Source organism: Rhinolophus ferrumequinum, chromosome 17, assembly GCF_004115265.2.
Source record: "Rhinolophus ferrumequinum isolate MPI-CBG mRhiFer1 chromosome 17, mRhiFer1_v1.p, whole genome shotgun sequence".
Lineage (NCBI taxonomy): Eukaryota > Metazoa > Chordata > Mammalia > Chiroptera > Rhinolophidae > Rhinolophus > Rhinolophus ferrumequinum.
In genome coordinates, this window is record NC_046300.1 from 19,603,927 (window position 1) to 19,629,914 (window position 25,988).

Sequence of the window (25,988 nt, forward strand, 5' to 3'; positions counted from 1 at the left end):
AGGAACTGTTATTATTATGAACCCCATTTTATATATGGAGAATCTAAGGGTCAGATGGTTTAAATAATTTCCCAAGATCATAAACTTAGGCAATGTTAAAGTTGATCTTTGAAAACAGCTCTGTTGGATTGGTGAGACCCCATGCTCTTAACCCCATACCATATTGTCTCGAAACTTGACATTGGTGAGAGCCAATTAGCCATGACTTTATATAACCTCTCAGTTTGATAAGGTGGTGTTCTCCACTGGGGACTGGACTAAGTGATTTTACGGCCACACTTTAAGTGATACTGGCAATTCTTGGATAATTTGTCTAGAGGGGCATATTCTGAGTGCACAGACTATTTCCTTTGTTCTTAACTAAGAACCACCATTGAGGGGTGTCCTTACAAATATGTATCTTTCCTGTGCCTGGTAAGAAAAAGTCTTACATGAGGAAGAACTCTAAACTATTTATCTTTCTTTCCTCAGAGCCTATCCCCGGGACTAGCATATATAGGGGGATCAAGATATAATTTTGATTATTGGAACCTTCCATGAGTTGTTTCTTGGATGCATAAATAATTAGTGCTTAAGACCTGACATTCACATTACATGTCCTTGTTATGGAACATTGAGCTAGATATAGTTCTGGAGGGCATTATGAATAAGGGGAATTTCTCCACGGTTCTTAAAAAATGAGGCTCTATACAATAATAGCAGAAGCTCTTAGCCTGGCCTTCATGGATAGAATGCAGGGCTCTGTGAATTCAAATGGACAAAATTTACATCTGTTTATTTTCAGTAATCTTTTGCTAAAATATAACGTTTCCTAGCATTAGCCATACCTATGACTTTGTCACCAATAGAAACCACAGATATTTTCATGCCATATTACATTTGTTACAGATGTCTTGGTGTATCATTTATACTCATCACTTAGACATTTCAATTTTTTTAGAGCTGATGCTAGATTTTATTATTTAAGACATTACTATAGAAGCAGATATCACTATAGAAGCAGATAATACTATAGCATGAATTTACTTTTAAAACATTTAGTAATTGCAGTTCAATGTCATTCATTTTCTTTGAAATTTTGTGTATTATATTTTTTATGCACTTAAAAATATCACAGTGAGAAGGGGCCCACAGGCTTCCCCAGACTTCCGAGAAGTCCATGGCACACACATGCACATGCACAAATTGAAGAGCTCTTGGCAGACCGAAGGCACTCCAGCTCTCATTTCTTTGCCAGGATTGCGTAAAACAGAGATTTTGAGAGTCCTCTGTTCCTTGGGGAAGTTAGTAAGGGAGGAAACTGGTGCCAATGACAGACCCTCCTGGCATGATATGTTGTGTTCCCCACGGGCAATTGTGGATTCTGTCAGAGCTTTTGTCACATTTTCCACTGAAGGGAGATCTCAGTGGAAAATGATGGGAAGCCCTCCTTTGAACTCCCTTAACAATAATAAAGATAATTATCGTATCATGTGCGTTATTGAGCTAGGCACTGAGCGTTTCACTTTATAAGCATCATCTCTCTTGGGAGAGGGAGAGGGATAGAGAGTGAGAAAGGAAGAAAGGAAGCAAGAAAAGGGGGAATCGAGAGCTATGATGACTCCTGCAAGGGAAAGCAGGGGGGCCCGTTTCCCTCAGGTCTGAGTGGCTCCTTCTTTCCATACCACCAAGTTATCTTCCTAACAATGAACCCAGAGGTCCATTTAATAATTCTGGAACTTTCCAACCAAATGTGTCACACGTAGAGAGTCCAGACTTAGTTGCAAATAAGGAGTCATTTGCAAATGTCAGTCCTGATAAATAAATATTTTTGTAAAGACAAATGGCAAAGATAAATGTTAGTATGCCATAAAAACAAACGCAAACTGGCAGAAAACCTCAAGAGGAAATTCCATGGTATACATTCCTCTGGAGTGATTTAAAAGTAAACAAGTTGCCTAATCACACACACACACACACACACACACACACACACACACACACACACACACAACATTGAAAACAGGTTGCTCCCAGCCTCTTTCACGTCCTTTATTTTATTATGCCCCAAACCGACACCAGTTGCTAAAAGAAACTTAAAACTGAACCTTTACAATTCACAATTTTTAAAAAAGCCACATAGTAAAAACAACACTAAATTAAGACCAACATAGTAAAAAAAAGCCTCTGTAGATCACGTCGTGATGAAACCAAATCAACACAGATGAATCTGAGAGATGGGCTCTTCTACTCAATGAAGGTGTTTGGTGTGGAAATTTACCGAGATACTAATTTATCTGAGTGACAAAAAGGGTTATAGATGACTGTGTTCTGCGTACCTTGGTGTGTTGGTATACTATGAGCACACATGACAACTACAGAGATTCTTTCGAAGTTGGCAGTGACCCTCTAACCACAAAGATTTTCACACGTGAACATGTTCAGCTAAAGTGACAGGATATACACATAACTGGCTGGGATGCAAAGAAAGAAACTGTGCTAAAGAGAGATATGCTGGGGGAAGGGAGAATTTCCTGTCTCAATGTTAATTACAATATTAAAAAGTGCAGCATGCATTTATGGTGCACCTACTAAATGACACAGTGTGCTTTATATAATCGTTTATTTTGAATCCTTGTAGCCAAACTGCTAGGTATGTATGATTGTTGCCATACAAATGGAAACTGGAAACAAATACATGAAATGAGCTGGGTCATTTGGAGTGGTAAAGATTCACTGAAGAACAATGCTGACGGCAGCTATTAAGATATTCAGCCAACACAGGGCTCAACATGACAATTCAGAAAAAGGACAAGAGTATGGAGCCAAAGCAAACAGAAGGACAGATACAGTAAAGATAAAAGTTCAAACTGGTGAAACAGACAACAGATACATAAGAGGGAGAATCAACAACACCCCAAGATGGTAATGTATAATGACTAATGTGACGCATAAACCTCTGTGAGAGTGATAATGGAACAAATGTGCAGAGCGAACACAGTTATCTGCACCGCAAAAATTCAAAGGATAAGAAAATCCCAAGAGAAATATTTCTGCTAATCTGAAAACTTAGACAGGAATGGTCAAAATCTTAAAAATATATGTGTATCTTATGAAAACTGGCCCAAGAAAAAAAGCAAAACTTGAATAATCTTACAAATATTAAAGAAAATAAATGAGTAATTAAAAAAATCTTCCTATAGTATAACCTTCTTAATTTTTTATCTGTTACTGTCTGATTAATTTTCTTGTTACTGATATGACTGAATACATGTCCAAATTTGATTTTTGTAGAATTGTCACTGCCCCTAAAATCTTCCTACCATAAAAATACCAGTAGAATCCTTACAAAAAAGTTTAGTCAGAATCTAATCAATGCAAAGAAAACAAAATTACTATCTCGAAGAGCTATATGCACCTCTGTGTTCACTGAAGCATTGCTTATACTAATAGCCGAGACATGGAAACAACCTATGTCCACCAATGGATGAATGCGGAAAGAAAATGTGGTATATATCTATATCTATATATACCCAATAGAATATTTTTCAGCCATAAAAAGAGATGGAAATCCTACCATTTGTAACAACATAGATGGAACTTGAGGGCGTTATGCTAAGTGAAATAAGTCAAACAGAAAAAGACTAAAACCTTATGATCTCACTTACATGTGGAATCTAAAAAAAAACCCAAAACACAAAAAACAAACTCATAAATACAGAGAACAGATTGGAGATCACAAAGCAGGTGAAGGTGGTCGAAAGAGAAAACTTCCAGTTATAAAATAAGTCCAGGAGATGTAATGTACAATATGGTGTAAATAGTTAATAATACTGTATTGCATGTTTGAAAGTTGCTAAGAGAATAAATCTTAAAGTTCTCATAAGAAAAAAGTATTTGCAACTATGTGTGGTGATGGATATTAACTTAACTGTGGTGTTCATTTTGCAACGTATACATATATCAAATCATTATGTTGAACACCTGAAACTAATGTTATGTGTCAATTATATCTCAGTTAAAAAAAAAAAAAAAAAGAATCTGATAAAGCAGGACCCAGCAGACAAACCCAGAATGCCTCCAGAAAATAAATGGCCTGGCCTGTTCAAAGTCAATGCCATGAAAAGCAAGAAACACAGTGAAGAGTCAAAACAACCAAATGCAATGTGTAGCCCTTGACTGGATCCTGAATTTAAACAACAGCAGCAACCCCATTGCTTTGGGGAAATTTGAATGTGGAGTGTAATACACACACGCATGCGCACACACATATAGAGCGAAATGAGGATGTGGTTAACACAGTAAATATTGAGAGAGACAAAGAGTTCACTGTACCATTCTTTCAACTCTTCTTAAAGTTGAAATTTTTTTTTTTAAAAAAAGTGGGGGAAAATTAACCCAATACATTTAAGCAACAATGTTCCCCCCAAAAACCCAAACACAGACCAGTCCCAGATGAAGTTGAGAGCTGCCAAACTTTCAAGGAACAGTTCATTTCAATTTCACACAAACTCTTTCAGAGACTAGGAACAGTGTACCATGGCAATTCAGTCTATGAAAACAGTACCATGAACAGCAGATACAAGGAGCATGACAAAAGAAAACTACAGAACAATCTTACTCATGTACAATGATTTGAAAACATCATTCTAAATAAAAGAGCAGCAAGCCAAATCTCATAGATATAAAAACAAACATAAGACAGCAAGACCAAGTGACCAAGAAAGTATATTTTCGCACTAAAAACAAACAAACAACTACTGTCATTGATCACATTTAATAATGTAAAGGAGAAAATTTGTATGACCAATTCAGTAGACACAGAGAAAGTATACGATACAGCTAAACATCCTGATAAGGAATATATATATATATATATATATATATATATATATATATATATATATATATATATAGAAACAATCTTCAGCAAACCTTATTTTAATGGACAATATTAGAGGCATTTCTTTTAAAAACAGGAAAAGGACACTGAAACGTAGTTACTTCTTCTGAACATGAGTTGGAGATGCTAACCAGCACAGTAAAACAAAATGGAGGAATTGGCCTTATCAGATAAATAATCTTTATAAATCTACAGCATCATCTGCCTGGTCCTTTATACCTGATCTCAATGATTCTTGGTCTTCAGATATCACCGTGCTAGCTCATCGACTGTATAAACAGATTCACTGACAGGTGGCTTCTTTTCTGACAAAATAATTTATATTTAGAGAATGATCTAGGTAGATATCAGGAAGAACAAGAGGTTCACTATTAAACGTACTCTGACTTTCAGTCAAAAAAAAAAAAAAAAAAGATTATTTCCAAACAGACTAACACAAAGTACATTTTGTTAAAACAGCTTATTTGGGAATTTTTATCCCAAGTCAGGAGACCTGAGATATATCTTGGAATCACCTTTCTTTGCCATGCTGTGTTTGCTGCCTGGCATTAAAGGTCACTTTATTTCCCTTTAACAATTTAGCAGGATATTCTGCAACAGCGACCACATTTAAAATCCTGAAGTCTTTGCTACTCTTGGAAGGGGCTTCTCAAGTGTTCTGCAATCAAAGTGATGTGCTAGTATCTTCCTTGTTACTTCATCTCCAAACCACAATATTCTGGACACAACACTGAGCTGAGATCCAATTTCCCATGATTTTCTCAGTGCACACTGAGAAGTCGTCTTTTTTTTTTTTTTTTTTTTTTGACAATTTAAAGGAAAAAAATACTAGCTCTAGACTCAAACTAGTAATAATACTTCATCAGGCAATAGAAAGGTCTAAGAATAATCACAGTAGATCCTGAGATTTAATAACTTACAGGTACCATTCTGTATATTTGGAGGCAGTATAACTTGGATTTTAAGAACTTGGGAATCTGATTTTGGACCTGGCGTTGATGTTTCCTGACTGTGAGATTTGGGGGCTCAGCTTCATCTGCATAAGGAAGACAACCCACAAGCAATCTCAATGGGTTGTCATTGAGCTTACAAGAGATAATGTTTGTCAAGCTCTTAAAATTATTACACCTATAATATAGAAAGCATTCCATAAACATATTTGTATTATTTTCTGATAGACCTTAACAAAAATGGTTTTCACTAATAACATATTTCACAGATTTCCAACCAGGGAAAAAAAAAAAAAATCCTGACCTGGTAAAGACGCATTAAAATATCACTAGAGGGGGTGGCCTTTGGCCTGAGTACAATTTGCTTTGCCTCTTTTTGTAACATGTCATATGATAATGCTGTTTTTGGAGAAACCGTTTCCCCCATGGCTATCTGAGCTCCAGAATTCTTTCTTAAAAAGCGAAATAACACAGCCACATCAGAAATAAGTTAAGAGAACATATACTGAAGAGTTTGAAATGAAAAAAAACAAAAATAAGGCAGAAAGCTATGGAGGTAGTTGGTCTGGCTGTTCTGAGAAAATGAGGCGAGTGCTCTTCGGTTGTTGGGTTTGGATGCTACTGTCTTGTCGAAGACAAAATTCAGTTAAACCATATGTCTGGTAAAGTTGGACCCAGGTATCATAAAGAAAATGATGAAAGTGAACAAATGATACTGATATCTTCTACATATTTACTGGATATGTTCTGCGTATGTTCACTCATCATGCAAAGGAAGCATTGCTGAGTCACAGGCATGCTGGGATCCTTCATAGAGAGATAACGGATTTCATAAGAAGCAAAACATACTGCCTTTCTTCTGTTACATTCCATATCCTTATCAGCTTTCCTTTGCCCCATCACTCACACACACACATACACACACCCCATGCCTCCATATTATATATATATATCCTTTCTAACATGGGAGTTCTAATGTCTTACCACCATTTTCTCCATGTTTAAAAATTGTGGTGGCATAGTACAGAAGAAGTCTCTTGGCACCCTGCTATTCAAAGTGTAGAGTCAGCAGGCATTACCTGGGAACTTCTTAGTAAAGCAGAATCTCAGCCCTGTCTTAAACTGCTGAATCAGAATCTACATATCACAAAGTTTCCTAGGTGATTAATTTACACAGTAAAGTTTGAGAAACACAGCCTTAGCAAATATGGGATGAGTCCCTTGGTGCTCTGCCTTAGAGATATTTCCCTCTTACAAAGAAAATTCATCGTGGACTTGTTTGCAAAGCCCTCGCACAATTGTATTCAGTGCTAGCCAATGAGAAAACGGTCCATGAAAATTTTCTAGTCAAATTACTGCTGGAGGAGTGTAGAATGAGATATGATTCCTCATCCATCATTTCAATAAAAAGCAAACAATTAAGTTCAGGCAAACAATAAAAAATCATTTTAATTAAACAACAGAAGGACAGTGAGCTCACTAGACATGAAGGATTTAATTTAACTTCCAGCATATTGACAGTACTTACTGTTTGTCATTCTGGACAGACTTTGAGAATAGTTTTTTGCCCCAAAATGATGGAAGATGCCTACCCTCCTGTCCATGTGTTTGTTTTATTCCAATTATACATTTCAAGACTAAACCATTCCCCATCTCTTGCATCCCATCCCACAGTCTCCCTTACATTATTTCCTTCCCACTTCTCTCCCCAACAAAAGGGCCTCACATGTAGTCTAATTTGGTATGACAACCTCTTCTGGAATATTCCTGAGAGATAGACATAAAACCTCTGGCTGAAATGTTACAACAGTGGCACCCAACTCCTCTGTAAATCATGCTATGATCAATTTAGCTGCATATCTATTAGTATAAACTCTAAATATTTGGGATATTTAAAAATGTATCCTTTGTATTAAGTCATATGCCTTCCTGTATGTCCACTTATTGGCTTTCATGCTGCTCTCTAAAACAGAAGACAACAAAACAATTCCTTCTTCTACAGGATGAGAGGTCTTAAATGCCTGGTGGGCATTTGACCCATTTCTCTAAATCATTTCTTTTTCAGTTGAACATGCCTATTTCCGTCAATCACTCTTCAAAAGACATATGTATCAGACTTTAAAGTCTGACATATTTGTAGGACCCTAAAATCTGCCAGTCCAGCATATAGCAGGAGTCTAATAAATGCCAAGTCCTTTTCTAAGTATAAAATGATCTGTTCTCTGAAATCATTCTTGCTATTCAAGATTTTCTGTGACACATTTCACTAGATCCAGCTACAATACCTGAGATGTCATCTCTGCAAGCAGAGTACAGTGGAACTCTCACCACCCCTTCCAAGGAGTGCAGTTTAAGATGACTGCTGCTGGTTTGTTTGTTTGTTCTGTTGTTGTGTTTTGATTGTCTCAGCCAGGTCACTCCAATTTCAGAATGACCTCAACTCACCTGTGAACCCCTGGGTCTTTATCATGAACATGTGCCCGGTGACCTGCTTTTTGATGAGCTGCCCCTCTGCCATTGATCGTTTGAACCTATCTGTGTTTCATATTACTGGTCATTTCAGGCAATTAAAACCCTGATTCTGCCTTTGCTGTGTTAGGCATTCTTTCCACTGTGCTCACCATCCTCCGTGTTCCTCCTTGGAATACAGAGTCTTGCTACTTCTGTGGCTGTGGCTTGAGGAGGAGGGCAACCAACATTACCAGAGAGGCTACAACGGGCCGGGCTTGACCCAAGAAGCAACAACATGTCCTATGAATATCTGTTTCTCCCATACATTGCACCTCTGCCTGATTGATGTATGTTCTTTAGAGCTGGAATGTTTTCATTTTCTTCTCCATGTTATCATCTCGGCAGACCACTAAGCTTGGGTTTTGGTAGGCCCCCCCGACGTGCCCTGATTCTTCAGTTCTTTTTCTGGCTGCCTGTCTGCCTGGATTACATCTTCTACTCTGTGCAGGGGCCCTTCATGTGCTCAGGAAATCAGAAAGCAGAGATATAGTTCTTAAGGTATTTCAGCATCTTCTCCAATGGGGAGACTAGGCAGCTTTAGCAAAGCACACCGATGACTCACCCTATCAGTACCTGTCAGGTCACCAACACACATCCTCACGTCTCCCCTGCCTTTCCAGGTGAAGCCCAGCTTCCGCAGTTCCATCCCACCTGCGCATCTTCACCTCCTGCTTCGATGTGCACGGTTTCTGCCCCCTGCCTTGTCTTTGCCAAGGCAACGGCCACCAGAGCTTGCCCTCCAACCTCTCAGTCACTTAACATACAATTTCATCGGTTCTAAAATCTCACATACCTCTGCCCAGTGAGGCTCTTGGCCTCGTTCTGAAGTAATTGTTGGAGCAAACTGTGGAAAGCCCAGTAATATCCCACAGTAAAGAGCATATTGTTCTCAGGGCTGTGGTAACATAGGTGTTTTGTCTGCCTGTTTTCTCCTCCTGTAACCTAGAAGGTTGAATTTTGGCTGCTTCTTGCAGCAGTTGCCATTTTCTAATTGTTGTTATCCTTTTCCAAGTGCCATGGGGGAAATGATGAAAAATATAAGAAAAGATGTGGCAGAAAAAAATATGTCTTGAGTCCAATGGCTCCCAACATTGGCTGCCTAATAGAATATGTTGGGGAGTTGTTTTTTGTTTTTGTTCTTATTTTAATCCTGATACAAGGCCCCAGACCAATTAAGTCCAAAACTACAGGGCTAAGACCCAGTTAATGAGTCGTTTTTAAAGCTTATCAGGTGTTTCCAATGTGTGGTCAAGGCAGAGACCAACTACTTCAGCCTGACAGGAGAAATAGGTATTTTAAATAGGATGGGACCTGGACATAAAAGGGATGGAAAGAATTTTAATGACTAAATTTAGGATCAGTTGTTCTTGACATTGGAACTAGCTATATCCTAATGAGGCAACATGAGGTATATAGATTTTTTCAAAAGTAGAAAAGCAAATATTAATTGTTTCTTTAAAAGTTAATATGTTTTTTAATAGGCATAATTATTGCTGGTAAAATTGACATTTTGCATAATTAGCAACATGCAGGCGTGATCGGAGGACCAGAAAAGGTTTTTCAAAAGCAAGTCAGCCAGATGTCCAACTGGTGGTAAACACAGCCTCTGAAGTTTAGTATGAGAGGAAATGAAAGTCAATTTCATGGTGGTTAGCTAGCTTCCTGGTGTTTTTCCACTGGTGGGACACTGCAATTCTTGTAAAGCAGCAAAAAGAGACCTCGACCCTTTCGCCATCACCCATCTGTGTGTTTGTTTATAGAACTTAAGGAGGTGGCTGCGGGAGAGAAGGGAGACTGAGGACGTATGACCAAAGCCTTGTAGCAACACCAACTGTTTTATTGGTCACTCACAACCAGTGGATGGGATTCGAGACGGGCTGTGTCCTTAGTGGATTCCACTCTGCCGTGATTCATATCAGAATGAGGTTCCAAAGCAGAAATATTCCCAACCGGCAACCACATCTGGCCTCAGAGTACCTTTGTTTACTTTGTGGCTTAGAAAAATAAAAATTTACAGAATCCAGTTGCTCTGCCTGACGTCACTACAAATACATTCTGAGTTTCACTTGACTGCATCACAATGCCCGCTGGCATGTACAATCTTTATTATTTCCTTAGCGAGACACAGGGCCGTGGTCATGGATTCAGAGGATGCTTTCTAACCTAACTCATTCACAACCAAAGGCTCCTTCACCATGAGTCATCACTTCAAATAACTGATTTGTCTTCTCAGGAATGACACTACTGACTTTAATCCATAATCTTTTTTTTTTCCTCTTCTAACAACTTTTCTCCGCCATATTTCCACACATATTTTTTTCTTCTGCATTTAGACCAGAAAGTAAAACTGGTTTGTTTCTCTCCAAATAAAAATGCACAGCTGGTGAGACAGCTCTTTTGAGTAGCGAGCACACAGCCCAACGGCAGCACAGCCAGAACTCCTGGACCTGTCAAAGCACCATTTATGCTTCTCTTTTCTTACCTGCGAGAACCAGGAGTTTCCCTCAAGAAGCCAGCTAGCTCCCTGATACTGGAGCAGAACAAACACAAAACAAGATTTGAGAGAAAGAGAAGAGTACTTCCAGTCTTCCTTGACTCAGAAACCAGCAAGAGTCAATAAAGAGTACCAGGCATGTGATCAATACACAGAGTGGGCTTGCTAGATGGCAGGAGGCGACGTGGTTAAGGTCACAGTAGTTCCAGGGGGAACCAGCTGGCTGAGATGTTCTGCTAGCAAGTTAAACACAGACAGGAAACCGTGTGTCTGATACTGTAAAAAAATAATTTGTCTTCCTGCCAGAGTTAGGCTTGCAAACCAAAGAGGCTGTTTTCATTTAAAAGAAATTCTACAACAATGAGAGAGGAAGGAATGAAACTCTGGCTACTAGAAGTCCACGTCTCCCTTCCTTAACTTCTCTAGTCAGAGAGCATGTGAACTATGAAAGCCTGCACACAACTGGCAGGTCACCAATGAACACACATTGGGTGATAGCCGACATCTGATGGTCTGCTTCTCCATTTCACCACATGGGTTGAACTCTGAGTCAGAGTGGTTTCTAGAGTCCTAGTTTCTGAGCTAACTAGATATAACTGATGTATTTACTGATAATTCCATCCTGTTAAAAAAAAAGAAAGAAAAAATGTCATGCAACCTACAGATAGATATAGCAATGAAGGAAGACAAAAGAAAAATAAAAGTGGGAGCTGGAATCAAGACAAATGGAAGAATGTTGCTTATGGCGGATGGAACCTAAACATAATACAGTTGAAGGAATTTTCAGGATGGAGGATACAACATGACATTGGTACATAGCTCCTCGCTCACCTGGCCAAATCCCACATAAGATACTTGAATTTAGGGGAAAAGCAGTAATGATTTACAGCGAAAATGTACTGAATACTTGCTCTGTACCAAGTACTACTCTAAGTTCCCCATATGAATAAACTCACTTATGTTCGCCAAAGTCCTATTCAAAGTGAGTATTAGTTCCATCCACATTTTTCACAGGGGAAAACTAAGGTGAATTAGTTCACCCAAAGACAAACAGCTTATAAATGATGTAGTTGGGATCGGAACCCAGATAATCGTCCTGGGGAGACCGTGATCTTCTCCAAAGATGAGCACCAGTAGCTGGCCATCATTGAGGAACATAATTCCTCACAAACACATGAATACTGCAAGCCTGGGGAAGTACCCCTCGCCGAGGACTCGGGGTATGGTGGGTCAGAGGGGCCATTCAGTGACAGCCATGTGTGCAGGCTGTCCTCTTATGTGAGAGCAGGTGGCCTCTTATGTGAGGTGTGCAGCCTTCCATGGGTTTAAGGCTGATAAAGAGCACACACCCCCACCCGGACCTGAGCAAAGCAGGGTGAGGATATTCCCTGAAAAGGAGACAAGATTCTCTGACTCTTCTGTGGACAACAAGTGGAGAACCTGATGTTAGATCTTGGAAAATTCAGGCCACTCCCTGGACACCCACTGCTTTGTCAGTACAATGAAAAGTTTGGACGAGCTAATTTCATGGATTTCATTTCAACATAAAAAGGTTATAGACTCCCACAAGACAAGGGAAAACAAGTGTTGGCGAGGATGTGGAAAAAAGGGAACCCCTTTTCTACTGTTAGTACAAATGTAAATTGGTTCAGCTACAATGGAAAACAGTACGGAGCTTCCTCAAAATATTAAAAATAGGACTACCATATGATCCAGCAATTCCTTTTCTGTGTACATATTCAAAAGACATGAAAACAGGATCTTGAAGAGATGTCTCCGTGTTCGGTGAGCACTCTGTGAGCCCTCCGTGTTCACTGCAGCTGTATCCACAATAACCATGCCATGGAAACCACCTCAGTGCCAAACACCGGATAGATGGATAAGAAGCTGTGGTATATATATACATATATAATGGAATATCATTCAGCCATGAGGAAGAAGGAAATCCTGACATTTCCAACTACATGGATGGACCTTGAGAGCATTATGCTAAGTGAAATAGGCCAGACAGAGAAAGACAAATACTACATGGGATAATTTGTATGTGGAATCTGAAAAATTAGTCAAACTTACAGAGACAGAGTAGAATGGTACTTGCCATGGGCTGGGAGGGTGGAGGAAATAGGGAGAGGTTGGTAAAAGGATACAGACCTTCAGCTATAAGATGACTAAGCTCTGAGGATCTAACGTAAAACATGGTGACTATAGTTGATAACACTGTATTGTATAATTGAAATTTACTAAGAGTAGAACTTAAATGTTCACACACACACACACACACACACACACACACACGATAAATATGTGAGGTGACAGATCTGTTCACTTCCTAGCTGGCAGAACTCCTTTCACAATGTATATGTATATCATATCACCATGATGTACTCTTTAAATATCCTATATTTTTTTTGCCAATTATACCTCAATAAAGCTGAAAAATGCAAAAAACATAATGCCCACCCTCCCCCCCCACTAAAAAAAGTTCTGACTCTAGGAAACAAGACAACACACTGAAAGTAGTTCGCATAGATGAGCCAATCCATTGCAGGCTTTCAACCCAGGGCAGTGATCATTGCTACTCTTGTCCTATGAATTCCCCCAATCTGGGCCTTGGGCAGGGTGCCAGCTTGCCTGCACTTCACTTAAGGAAGTGGAGTGGGCCTCTGGCCTTGAAACCAAACTTTACGAAGTCCAGGACTTGAGTTTAGTGCTAATTCCCTTTCCTGTGTGGCCATGGTGCCGTCAATTTCCAGAATAAGCAGTTAGTTCTAAATCAGGACGAAAACTAGGATGGCCAGGGTTCCAGTCCCCTGGGAGCTGGCAGTGGGCCAGAAGCACGCCTCCTTTAGCCTCCCACGTATCACCTTCTTGCTTTCCTTGTGCCCACCTCCAGCAGATGACTGAGAAACAAATGGATTCAGACAAATGCTTTTCAGTGCCACTCCACTACTTGTCCAGGGCTCCTTGGGGCTACTAAGCAACTCTTGTGGATCCAATTCAGTACAACATCATCTAAAATGCATCTCGATAACATTCCTAAATGTCTTCTCGCTTTGAGCAATATTAGAGGACAATCCCACTGATAAACTAAAATGAACATTATCATGGAAAAACCAAAGAAATGTTCCAGAAAAGGTGCCTGATCCTCTCTCCATCCAGACCCATGTTAGCACAGTTTGGAGTATATAAAAAATGAACTTCACTACTGCCCTTGAAAAACACCCACATTTCACCGGGGAGTCCTATTATATGAATGGACCGAGTGAGTAAAGTATATTTAGCTCATTTCCAAATGACCAGGTTTAAGATCACATTTATTCCTCTTGAGCTGATTAGCTCAGCATGTTACCAGCAAGAAGTTAACGAGACCCTTCTCTGGTTCTGTCCCTAGCTGGGGAGTTCACACCAGTGCTTTCCACACTTCAGTGTGCAGACAAATCACCAAGGACACTGTTACAACCCAGATGCAGATGCAATAGGTCCAGGAGGGCCCCAAGTTTCTGCACTTCTAACAAGCTCCCTGGTGAGCTTGTCTGGTCTGCCAACACTTGGAATAGCAAAGGTTTTCACCAATTGGAAGAAACATGCTCCTTGGCTTAGTGTTCTTACCAAGGGGATGAAGAGGAAGAAAGGAGGCACTACTGTGTGCCAGCCATGTACTGCGCAGGGCACTGTCACCATCCTCCTCTTCGATCCCCACACCATCCCAGGTGATGGGACCATTACTAGCCTAGGTGGTCCACAGCGGCTCAGGCATTCAATGAGAAGGCCACCGGGCCCAAAGCAAGCTTTCTCTGAAAGAAGAGGGAGTGAATCCCTTTGGCAAGTACAGAATTGCGATGACCCTATCACTGATCTGAAAGGCCCACGTGTGTCGTTCCCGTTTACTTAGCTACCTCCTACTGTGGTTCTGAGTCAAAACAGGAACAACGGGCCTAATTTGTAATATTATCCAAGGATGTCAAGGGATGTGGTTAGCTTTGATTAGAATCCTAGACTTAGCATGCCCCCCTTCCTCTGGGAAGGCGTGTAGAGAAAAGAGAAACTGGATGAGGCACAGATTAAAGCAAAACAAGCCCCTCCAAAACTCTCGGGGTGCAATGCCTGGAGGAGTCTGCTGTGCTGACATGCCGTGGTCAAAACCCAGCCACAAAACCTCACGCTGGAACACACCTAAGGGCTGAACCGTCCTGGCTTCATGTCTGAAGAGAAGCAAAAGTCCTAACCCTACAGAAAAAGCCCAAGTAGTAGTAACAGCTAACAGGACAGTGACTCCTTATGCTGTGCCAGGCACGACTGTAAAGACTCTGTATGTATGAATCTAGTCAGTCCTTCCATCACAACAACCCCCTTCTTTCTTTTGTTTCCATTTCATAGACAAGGAGGCTGAAGCATGGAGGTATCAGGTAACTGGTCCAAGGTGGCAGTGCTAGTAAGGGGTAGAATAGGCCTTAAATCCAGGAAACTCACTTGGGGCTCCCAGTGTTAATCATTCCAGAGACCATTTCTCTCTTACCTAAAACAGCAGAAATCATCTCCTTGCCCAGTGGTCTGCAAATGCAGTGTCTTTGCTGCTCTTGGAAACCATTTATGAAATGAATAAAACTGAATGGTTGTGTCGGATTCTTAATGATTCAGTAGGAGATCAGTAGCCACATAATGTCTTCTAAAGTGGATATGTCATTGGCAAGTAAACAGGGTACCTATGAGCTCCGGATTCTCTCCTCCTACATCCAACGCTCACTTCCGTCCTGGAGGCTGATAGGTCTTACCTGACTCACAGCTGTCAGCAGGCCATCAATAATAACGAGGCAAACACATCTCTTCTAAACTGGAATCTTACGTCTTGGTGAGTTCAGGGATAGGTAGACGCTGACTTCCTTAGAAGTCTACACAATATCTTTTGGCAAGAGGGAGTCTTCCGAGACAGGACCAAAGACATAACTGTTGGAGCACAGCTGTGAAAAGCAGACCTCAGCCTCATCTAGTTGGTCCTCTACTCTCACCTGCCCTTGGCCACTGCAGGGAAGCAGAAGAGTCACCAGGCACAGGACAGGGCCCCACTGGGGGGGCTTCATGGGTAAGGAGCAATACTTGTTCACCAAGAAAGACACAAGGTGTCTTTAACTCCTTTGTTCTAGAGCAATTTTCAAACTTATGAAAGCCAGCAAGCTTCTTGTAGTCCTTATCTTCTACTGAAGCTCAGTATACACAGCAGGTAGGGGACAATTGACTCGATCCTTCCCCCTCAGTTTCTCAGCACAGTCCCTGATGCCCTTGGAATGCCCTGTACTAGGGAACTAAGACCTTGGCGAAAGTCTGGAGACCTGAGCTGTAGCCCAGCTCAACCACTCACAAGCTGAGTAATTGAAGGCAAGTCACTTCTGTGTTGCTGTTTTTCCTCCAGCATCACCTGGAAATAGTGATCTAATTACCTTGTGAGACATGAAGAGGATCACCTCAATGTATCTTCAATGCATTTTCTGTGTACTTCTCATGTACACAAAATAAAAGCGCTTTGAGGAGAGGAACAGGACAATAGGCATAAAAGCCATTATACACGCTGACCTCCAGGAGGCTGAAATGGGATAACGGGGGTTTGTATAGAGGTCCATTCTCCCCTCAAAACATCATCCCGGCTTCAGGATCACTCACTGCATGGCATAGAGACAAGTGGCATGGAGTGGGAGAGAAAATGTGAGCTAAATGATGCAGAGCTGGCATTTGGTTTTGTTTGTTTGTTTGGTTTTTAGAATAAGCTTCGTACCTCCAGAAACAAAGGAAAACAGCATTTTATTGTCTGAGGCTGGGGGCACCCCTTGTATCCATTCTTCAGAGGACTGAGGTCATGGCGTTGGTTAAGTAACATCGAAACCACAAAGGAAGAAAGCCACCAAATTGTTTAAAATGTGAATAAAAATTCCAATATGACTGCAAAAGGGCATGAGGGAACTTACTGGGAGTCACGAAAACGTTCTGTATCTTGATTGTCAGAGCAGTCATAGAGTTGTACACATTTGTCACAATTCAGCAAACCATAGAGTTGAAAAGGGGGAATTTTATTTTATATAAATTACACATCAATGAATCTGACTTTTTAAAAATGTCAATTATATGTTTTACCAAATTTAGGGTTCCCATGCAGAATTCTATGCCGAGCAATCTCTTGGGAAGAAAGGGTGGCCGTTGACTGTTAACAATGGACACGGAGATTAGGGGACAAATTAAAAGGGAGACTTTCTTTTCACTGTACCCATTTTGTAGCATTTGAATTTTTAAAATATATGTATCTATTATCTGTTTAGATACAGAGAGAGAGAATGAGAGGAGGAGAAAGAAGGAAATAAAAAGAGAAGAAGGAGAGAAGGGAGGAAGGAAGGGAAGCCCTTACCGATTTTTTTAGTTTATCCACAGCCCATTATGAATCCTAGCTATGCCACCGATTAGTCATGTGATTCTGGAGAAAGTGTTCATCTTCCCTGAGTTGGGTTTGCTCCCCCATCCGATGAGGATTCTACCAGTGCCTACTTGTGGGGTAGCTGTGAGTTTAAATGAGGCCATGCCTTGGAAAAGGTGTGAGTACTGTACATAGCAACGGTATGCTCTCTCTGAATGTGACCTATCATTCATAATAGCACACTGAAAATTAAGAGCTACATTTAAAAAGAGAATCTGTAGCTCAACTTTTTTCCCTTCCATATTTTAAGATAACCAGAAGATGTAAGTAATTATCATCCACTGTGTGTGCAGATCAGAATCTGGCAATAAGATGTGAGTAACTACACTAATAGAAATACAGTGTAAAACACTCCAGAGGTTTGGTGTTCGCCATCTTGTTTGACTTGGAGTGGAGAAATAAAAATTACTTCAAGGGTGTTCATTCCTTAGTATAAAGAAGAGATGGTGGCAATAAGTGGAGAAATAGAACCTAAAATGTTGCTCTAGTATCTGCTGTTTTAGGTGGGGGGAAATAATCTCTTTTCAGAGAAGAGAGATGCTTAAAAAGCAAAGCAAACATCCCGTAGAACATTTTAGAAGACTAAATGCAAACAACCCTGGAACATTTTAAAAGATGCTGAAATCACCCAGACATCTGAGTCATCAGCTGTACTGGATTTCTTGAGTTGAACAATGAGAAATTCTCTTTAGGGTGATTATCTCACCTCATATAGAAAGAAATAGTCGATAATGAATTAGAGGGAAAATGTATGAATGAGGGCCTATGAGTATCACCTGAGTTGAAACACATTGAAAACTGAAGTCATTAATCTTAAAAGTTTATCGTTTTTTATGTGTGTGTGTGTGTGTGTGTGCGCGTGTGCGTGTGTGCGTGTGTGTCCATCCAACTTCAAGTCATTTTTCAAATTTTATCCCTTTTGGATAAAATAAACTTTTCAATTGTGGACAAGCCAGTATGCAAAAGGAGAGAAAAGTTTCACAGGGGATAGTAAAATGTCTGATTAAAGACTAATTCCTTCAGCTTAGCTTGGGCCTTTTTTAAGAAAGTGAACTGCTTGGAGAAAGTTGACATGTTAATTCAAAATATCAGGTATTAAGCTTTAATGTGATTTAATCTAGTTCTATCTTCCCTTCTAACTCAAATTATATAAGTAAACTGAGATAAATGGAGTCTTTCTAGGACGAGAAACTAGGAAGAAGGAGAGATTTTGGAAAGTGTTGCACTGAGAAGACAGACATGCCTACCTTCATGTACTGAGAAGTTGGCAGAGGTGGGAAGCTGGACAGGAAGAGAGGGAAATGGGCAGGAGGTGAAGGACACAGAGAGAGAAGAAGCTGGGTTTGCAGTGCTGCTGAGCACCACACACAACGGAGGAAACACATCGTTTCCCATAGATGGGACACGTACAGGGATAGAGGGGAGACGCAGCACTTGGGTTCCAAAAGGAATGTTTATTGAATCAGACCTATTTTGCGTTAAAATAACTCTGAATTTACATTCCTAAAACCAAGAGAATATTATTTTTACTATCAGACTGGCAAAATTAAAGGCTTATCATCTTCAGTGTTGGAGAAGGCACGTGGAAATCCATACGCTCAGATATCTTTTTTTGGAAGTAGAACAATTTAATAGTGGTGACCATATTTAAAATGTTCATAACTTTGATCCAGAACTTCACTTCTAGAAATCTGTCTTGCAGAATAGTAATAGCACATGTGTAAAATACTCAATGTGGCATTAAGTGAAAAACTGAAGACACCTAATAATCCACCAAAGAGAGGAATGGTTCATTAGTGATAGGAGATAATCCATATTATGGAATTCTAGACAACTAAAAAAAAAAGTGTGGGAGTATCTCTGTATGTATTGTCTTATTTAGAGGAGAAGTAAAAGTGATTGGGTGAAAAAAGAAATGTCACCAAATATTTATAGTCAGATCAACTACTTGTACTGAAAGATGGATAGAGGTAGATGGGATGACAGATGGATGGACAGATGGAGAGATGGAAGATGCTGGGTGGAGGAAGGCAGGGAGGAAAGGGAGAGAGGGAGGAGTAAGGAAAGAGAGAGAAGGAGGAGTATATGAATGAATGAGACATGTGTATCCAACAAACTCTCAATATTGATTATCTGTTGGGTTGGGAGTGAGGTGACGAGGTTAATGTACTTCCATTTTGAAAATTTTACATATTGTTGAAATTTTGATAAGGAAATCTGCTTTTGAATTCAAAATTATTGAGTATTTTTTTAATGAGGGACCCGTTTGTGCCCTTCTCCAAGCTGAGTGAATGCTGAAATTCAAAGAGAAACGTCAGTATCTAATCCAGTCTTCCCTGTCTCCATGAGTAAACCTTGGCTCCTTATTTTCCTTCGACATTTCAGTTCTCTCAAGTGGGACAGATAATAGTGCCCTTTAGACAAATCCTAGGAATATGTACACAAAATCACTTGAGTTCATTCAAAGCAAGTGCCCCTCTTGTATCAAATAGTCTCCTCTAATCTCTAGACCAATAGTTTTCAAAGTTAACTGCATCAGAATCATCTGGAAGGTTTGTTAAAACACAGATTGCTGGGCCCAGCACCCACAGTTTCCGATTCCGTGGGTCCGCGGTGAGGCTCCCGAATGTGCATTTCTAACAAGTTATCAGGTGATGCTGCTGCTGTTCCAGGGAGCACACTTTGAGAACCACTGCTCTAAGTGAAAGACACTCTTTGTCAAAGACAAACCATAATGTGGGCCTACGAGCCAGATTGGATAAAAACAGCACCAACCCTATTCCTCAGTTAAGTACTGCTTTCCACCAAGTGACTGGGTTGTAATCCACAGAGCATCAGCTCACTCTGCAGCATCAGACACAGAAGGAAGTACAGTACTTGAGACTCAGACAGGGATACCAAGAGATCAGCATAGAGGAGGTCGGGCTGCAGACCATCAGGAGAAAAAGACTTACCTTCGGAGAAGATGATGACGTCATTGCACTCATCCGTGCTACAGGAACACATAAAGAAAGTCTTGCCGTCCACTTTTTTTCCTTCATAATACACTTTGTAGAAGCAGCATCTTCAAGGACAATCATGGTAGACAAGCTTGGGGTCATGGCAAACCGTCTCGAGTGTAATGTTCTCATCATTCTTTCTCCTGGGTGCAGAGGGTCATGGTGGAGGGGCGGGGCGGGGAAAGAAAAAGAGAGCGGATGAATATAGTTTCTGGACAGAAAAGCAATCTGGAATGTATTTTCCTTCATGAAGTTGTTTCTAACATGGCAGCTGGTTCTTGTTTTCCAGTATTAACAGGTTGTCCCATAATCTCCTGTGCTTTTTCTACTCACTTCAGTTTTTCCTTGGCTTATTCTCAGAGTCCACTTAGGATTATAAACATGAGAGCTTTCCTTGGGGGCTAACCTGTCGGTCCTTTTACACATTAAGTCTTAATTCAATCATTAAAGGGGAAGGCACGAGAAACAAGATTGCTGGGTCCTCAGGATGACGTTAAACCTCCAGGATCACTTTGCAGCCCTAGTTTATTTGGCAGAACGAGGGTCATGTCTAGCTAAACCTGTCGTCAAAGAGCATGCCTGGGAAAATACTGCAGTTCCTCTTTTGTTGTCAGCCGGGCCCCAGGGCACTGTGTGTGAGGGCATATTCCATGTCAGCAGCTAGCTGTTCTGAGAAAACAAGAAACTTCCTAGATAAAGAATTGCAATTTCCAGAATTACAGAAAGGAACAAAAGAGGGGGAAGAACATTAAAACATATGGAAAGAACTGCAAGGTGTTCTTCATTACAGTTCAGTGAAATGTTTTATGCTGTCAGAAATTAATTTCTTCTTGGAATCATTTGGAGCCCGACTCGGCTAAGGGCTCAGTGAATCTTTCACATGGCATTTTACTTAGGGCCTAGGAAAGGCTCACTTGGCCGTACGTGTACATTACGTCTAAAAATGACATGATTAATGCCCGCTATTATAATTGCAAAAGCCAACGTCAAACTCTGGCATCCTTGGAAAGTGCAGTATTTCTCTATCTGCTTCCCTCTGCTCCCCTCATAAACGTGCCATCTTGGATGTTTGGGTCCAACGCCAAGCTGGGTCTGACATCCTTCCTCCCAACTCTGTCCTTTGTGGATGCAACATGTCTGTTGTCTTGAAGGGTATTCTCTACAGCAGGAGGGGCAGTCTAGGGAAGGGCTAATGAGGCTTTGATAGGTCCAGGCTGCACATGTAATCTTCCCTGGGAAGGATTCTTGCATGCATACATAGGAACACACATGTGTTCTAACACACAAGGCTGCTGTTCACAGCAAGGAGAATGGGAGGCAGGCTGGAAGCAAGAAGCAGCTAAGATACAGCTTTCACCTGGAAAGAGGTGGGCCCACACCCAGGGAAGGAGCAACTTGACCGATTCCACCCTTTAGTGCTGAATTCAAGGACAATGAAGGACAGTGTGTCAACAAGTAAGAGTGAGCGTGAGTGAGAATGGAACAGCCCAACCAGGAATGGAGTCATGTGTATGACATCCAGACAGCCCAGGGTTGACTCCAGCACAGACACTTGTACCACTATGTGAAAAACGGTAAGCTCCAGCAGGAGCAAGGGGAGCAAGGCTTGCTAAGTACGTCCTTACTGTCAAAGGAAGAGTAACATACGTAGTTGGAATCTGTACTCTAGGGTGGCTAGCAGGGAACTAAAGGAAACTTAACTTGGCACGATCACACCACAAATGGTGTGTAGGTAAACATCTTCCTATCCTTAATCCCAAGGGTATGGAGTCTTGGCAAAAATGGTGGGCATGAAACAAGAACACCATCCCTCCCTTCCCACATTGTTGTGTGTGTACAGGGTTGTTTGTTTGGTAACAAAAGGCAGGCATGCTGAGTCCTCTGTGCTCCAGAGGAAGAATGGTATATCTTTCTTGTGACGCTTCTAGAGGCCATAGGGACAGGAAGGAAATTGTGAGCACAAGTCCAGTTGCTCTGCACTGACTGGGGCAGCTCTTTCAGAGGTTCTTGCTTCCCGCCTCCTAGCTGCTTAGAGAACTAAAACTTGCAGAGAGGAAACTCAGTTAAAATACTTGAGTCTGGGTAAAGTCCTTAACTGCTTCCTTCTCCACTCACTCCTGTCACAGTGTTTCCCTGACAGCAGAGCTCATATTTTGCAAAATATCGTTGGAGCCAGCTGAGCATAGAAAGGGAAACCAGTGAAAAAAATACGGACTTCTGTGTCCTGCAACATTGCTCTGAGGCAATTGAGGTGAAGCATTTGTCAGTAGACTTGAAAAAGAACCACCGTCATGAAATTAATTTTGGTTTTCAAAATATTTCTATTCTTGGAAAGAATTTGAGCATTTTACATGGAAGGGCCACACAACTGACATTATTTAAACCAATGAATGAATCAGTGAATGAATGAAAACAACACTAAATCTGATAAAGACATTGAAATGCACTATGGTGAAAGCCCCTTCATTTCCACACCTGGCTCTTGCTAAAATAGACTGCTTTCTTAGTTTGGGTTCCCTGGAAACAGACATGGAGGCTGAGATTTGTCTGTGCAGGAGGTTTTGGAGAGACACCTGTAAGGCACTGAAGGGAACTGTACTGCACAGAGGAGGAGTTGAGCCGCAAAGCAGTTGCAGTGAAGGACTCAGCTAATCCCTCAGAAGCTGTAAAGATGGATGGCCCGTCAGAACTGTTGCAAACTGAGGCAAAGTAGCCAGGCATTTAGACCCCTGCATCCATCAGTCACAGGATGCTAGCTACTCAGGAAAAGAGCCAAACCCCAGGAGAGGGTCAAATGAGAAGGAAGCAGCTCCTCTCAGTGGAGGGGAACTTGTGGGAGAGAATTGGGACGATCCCTCAGCAGCCAGTGCTTCAGAGGCTGAGGGGGTGACACCTCAGTGCTGAGGGGTCCGGGAGGTGTAGCACAGCACCCACCACAAATCCCTTTCTCCTTTTGCCAAGACAGGTAAAAGTAACATTTACTGTATTGCTCTTCATAGCTGGGACACGGAGGAGAGAGGGAGGCTTCCCCTCCCCCACATTGTTCCCGTTTTCTGAAATAAGCGAAGCCTCTATTCCGGAGATTTGATTCACAACCAACCATGTGGACTTGCACTGTGAGTCAGGAAAAGCATCTTAATTAAACGGCCTTTCCTCATTAGCAGAAGTAAGTTCACCCCACAGTGGATATTTAAGTAAAGATGATCAGTGGAGAAGAGAAGGAAGGAAGGAAGGAAGGCTTGAGGTCATCCAGTCGGGTGTCTCAATCTTTCCTCACTAGACCTGCCAGTCATCCAGCCTCTCCTGAACTTTATTTGACCAGAGAAGAGTTGTTCCCCTGTTAGGCAACCACAATTGTGAAAATGTTTAAACTTATACTGAGCACTAGACTCTCCACCTTGTAAATTTTATGGCCCCTTCTGCCTATTCAGCGTTACGTGGGAAAAGTTTCTTATATTTTCTAAATGAGAGCCCTTCAATATCTCTCAAGAGAACCCATGTCCTCTCTTCACTGGGACCATGTCTAATTGCCTCAGCCATTCCTTAGATGGCACGCTTTCTAAACCTCTATTCACACAGCGCCCTTTCTTCTGAACATGATCTTTGTCAAAACCCCTTTTTCAAAAGCATTGCTCAGACCTGGACGTGAATGAAGTTGGCAGGTACAGCAAGCTGTCATGACAGGTCTTTGTTGTTAACATTCCTTCAGTTCTTAAGAAACTAGTCATCCCCTGGTCTGTACAGAAATTTGCAAGGTGTTCAGATCTATCATCAAGGCTAACTCGATGTGGTCTGGAGAACGTCCAAAAGACTCATTCCCAAAGAGGAAGGGAGGATATTTGGGTTTATATTCTCATTTGCAACTGGCCAGGAGACACATAAGTTACTTTAAAAAAAAAAAGGCCGATAAATTCACAACATCAGGCTAAGTCTGCAAAGTTGTATTTCAGTAATGAGTTTATACATTTTTATAAAATGGGAAGTCATTTAATGATCTCTATTTTCCTTTTTATCTCTTGCTCATAGTCCCCATTTATAACTATGCATTTATCAAATGATTTATGAGCACCTACTGTGTATATGTGGGGGGGGGAGAGACAAAAAAGATGAGGGGAGAGAGAGAGAGAGAGAGAGAGGGACAGAGACAGAGACAGAGACAGAGAGAATGAAGGGAATCTGATCCAAGAGAAAGACGTAGCATGTCGCCCAGGGGTGGTACGAGTGACATGGCCAGAGCTTCTAAGGAATTGTTTTCTGGTTCCCCGAATAGCTTCCCTTTTTTGACAAGTGCTTTCCTCTTCCAACAGCCCAATGTTCATCTTTTTTTCCTTCCACAAAATAAGACTAGGATTGCCTCAGAGGAACAAAGCTCCTAGTGTCACTATAGGGTACAGAGCAGGTATCATTAAATGACTAGTAATTGTCATATTGCTCTCCTTCATACAAGGAAGTGTCTCCAGATTTATTGCAAATATAAAGGTCATCTTATATACAGTCTCACCCATATAAATAACACACATATAGAGACTTGTGTGTATGTATTTGAAAATGTAAAGAATATCTCTGGAAAGTGCATTTAATGATTAAAAGAGAGATTGTCTAAGGGAAAGGGAAATGGAATGGTGTCTACACTCAGGGCATGGAGACACACGAACTCTCTGTACCACGAGCATGCACTACTTATAAAAGGGGGAAAAGAAAGATTTTTTAAAAGGCAACCTTACCAGACAGCTACACAGACTTCATGCGGGTTCTCACAGATGGACGTGATGCTGCAGTTGCTCACGCAGGACTTCTGGTTGTCGCAGGTGGAAGATCTCACATCACAAAATTTACACAATTTTGGCAACTTGACCGCACCATTGTTGTCAGTGACCATCATGTTATTATTAACTGTGGAGGGAAGATAAAGATACACGAAATGATTATCTAACTGCTAGGCAGCCTGCCAGTGAATTCCTCATGATGTTATGCAATTTCAAATGAACCTCATGTCATAAGAATAAATATGGAGAAAGGCAAAACAAAGCCTTCACATCAGAGAATTTCCAGCACCTATGCAATCTGTAACGAAAGCCATTGTAGGGTGGGAGGAAGTTTGAGTAATTTCTTACTTCTGTCAGTGATTTATAAGGTACTCTTTCTACAGAAACCTTATCATCCAATCAAGAAACATAGCTTGGATGGGCCCATTGCATTGTACTGGGTGCTGGGAGCACAATGAAAAGTACCCATAGGAAAATTTATAGTTTAGCTGGGTGGATAGACAAGGAAACAGATGAGGGTAGGATAACCTGAAATAGAGAGAAAGATGGAGAATGTGGAAACCAGACAAGAGTCACCACCCAGATGGACAGAGAGAGGTCACAAGGGAGCAGAGTTGTGAAAGACAAACGGCAGTTGGCCAACTCAGAGGAGGCAGGGCATGGCCATCCTGTTCTTGACCTCCACTTGAAAGAGCTGTGGGCCTTCTTTACAAGGGACTGGCTCTGACTTCTCTCAGTTGCCTTGAGAAACATGAGTTGATTCACCAATACAGACTGAGTGCCTCCTAGAAATAATCTCAAACACTGGGGATGCACTGGAGATCTCTGGGTGAGAAGGCTCTGTCAAGGGTCTGTCTACCTCTCTGACTTCAGCCCTAGAAGAAGCCAAGGTCCCTCCTTCCTCAGGTTTTTCCCTTGCTATTCTTTTT

At 41.2% G+C, this 25,988-nt stretch overlaps 1 protein-coding gene across 1 annotated transcript in view; it reads right to left on the bottom strand.

The window, feature by feature from the left end:
* The window catches only part of TGFBR2 (transforming growth factor beta receptor 2), an 83,187-nt gene that overhangs the window by 23,453 nt on the left and 33,746 nt on the right, over positions 1-25,988 (bottom strand). The window contains 4 exon segments of the mRNA XM_033132411.1: positions 20,249-20,320; positions 20,323-20,369; positions 20,371-20,436; positions 25,018-25,186. Coding sequence (XP_032988302.1) covers positions 20,249-20,320; positions 20,323-20,369; positions 20,371-20,436; positions 25,018-25,186 — 354 coding nt within the window.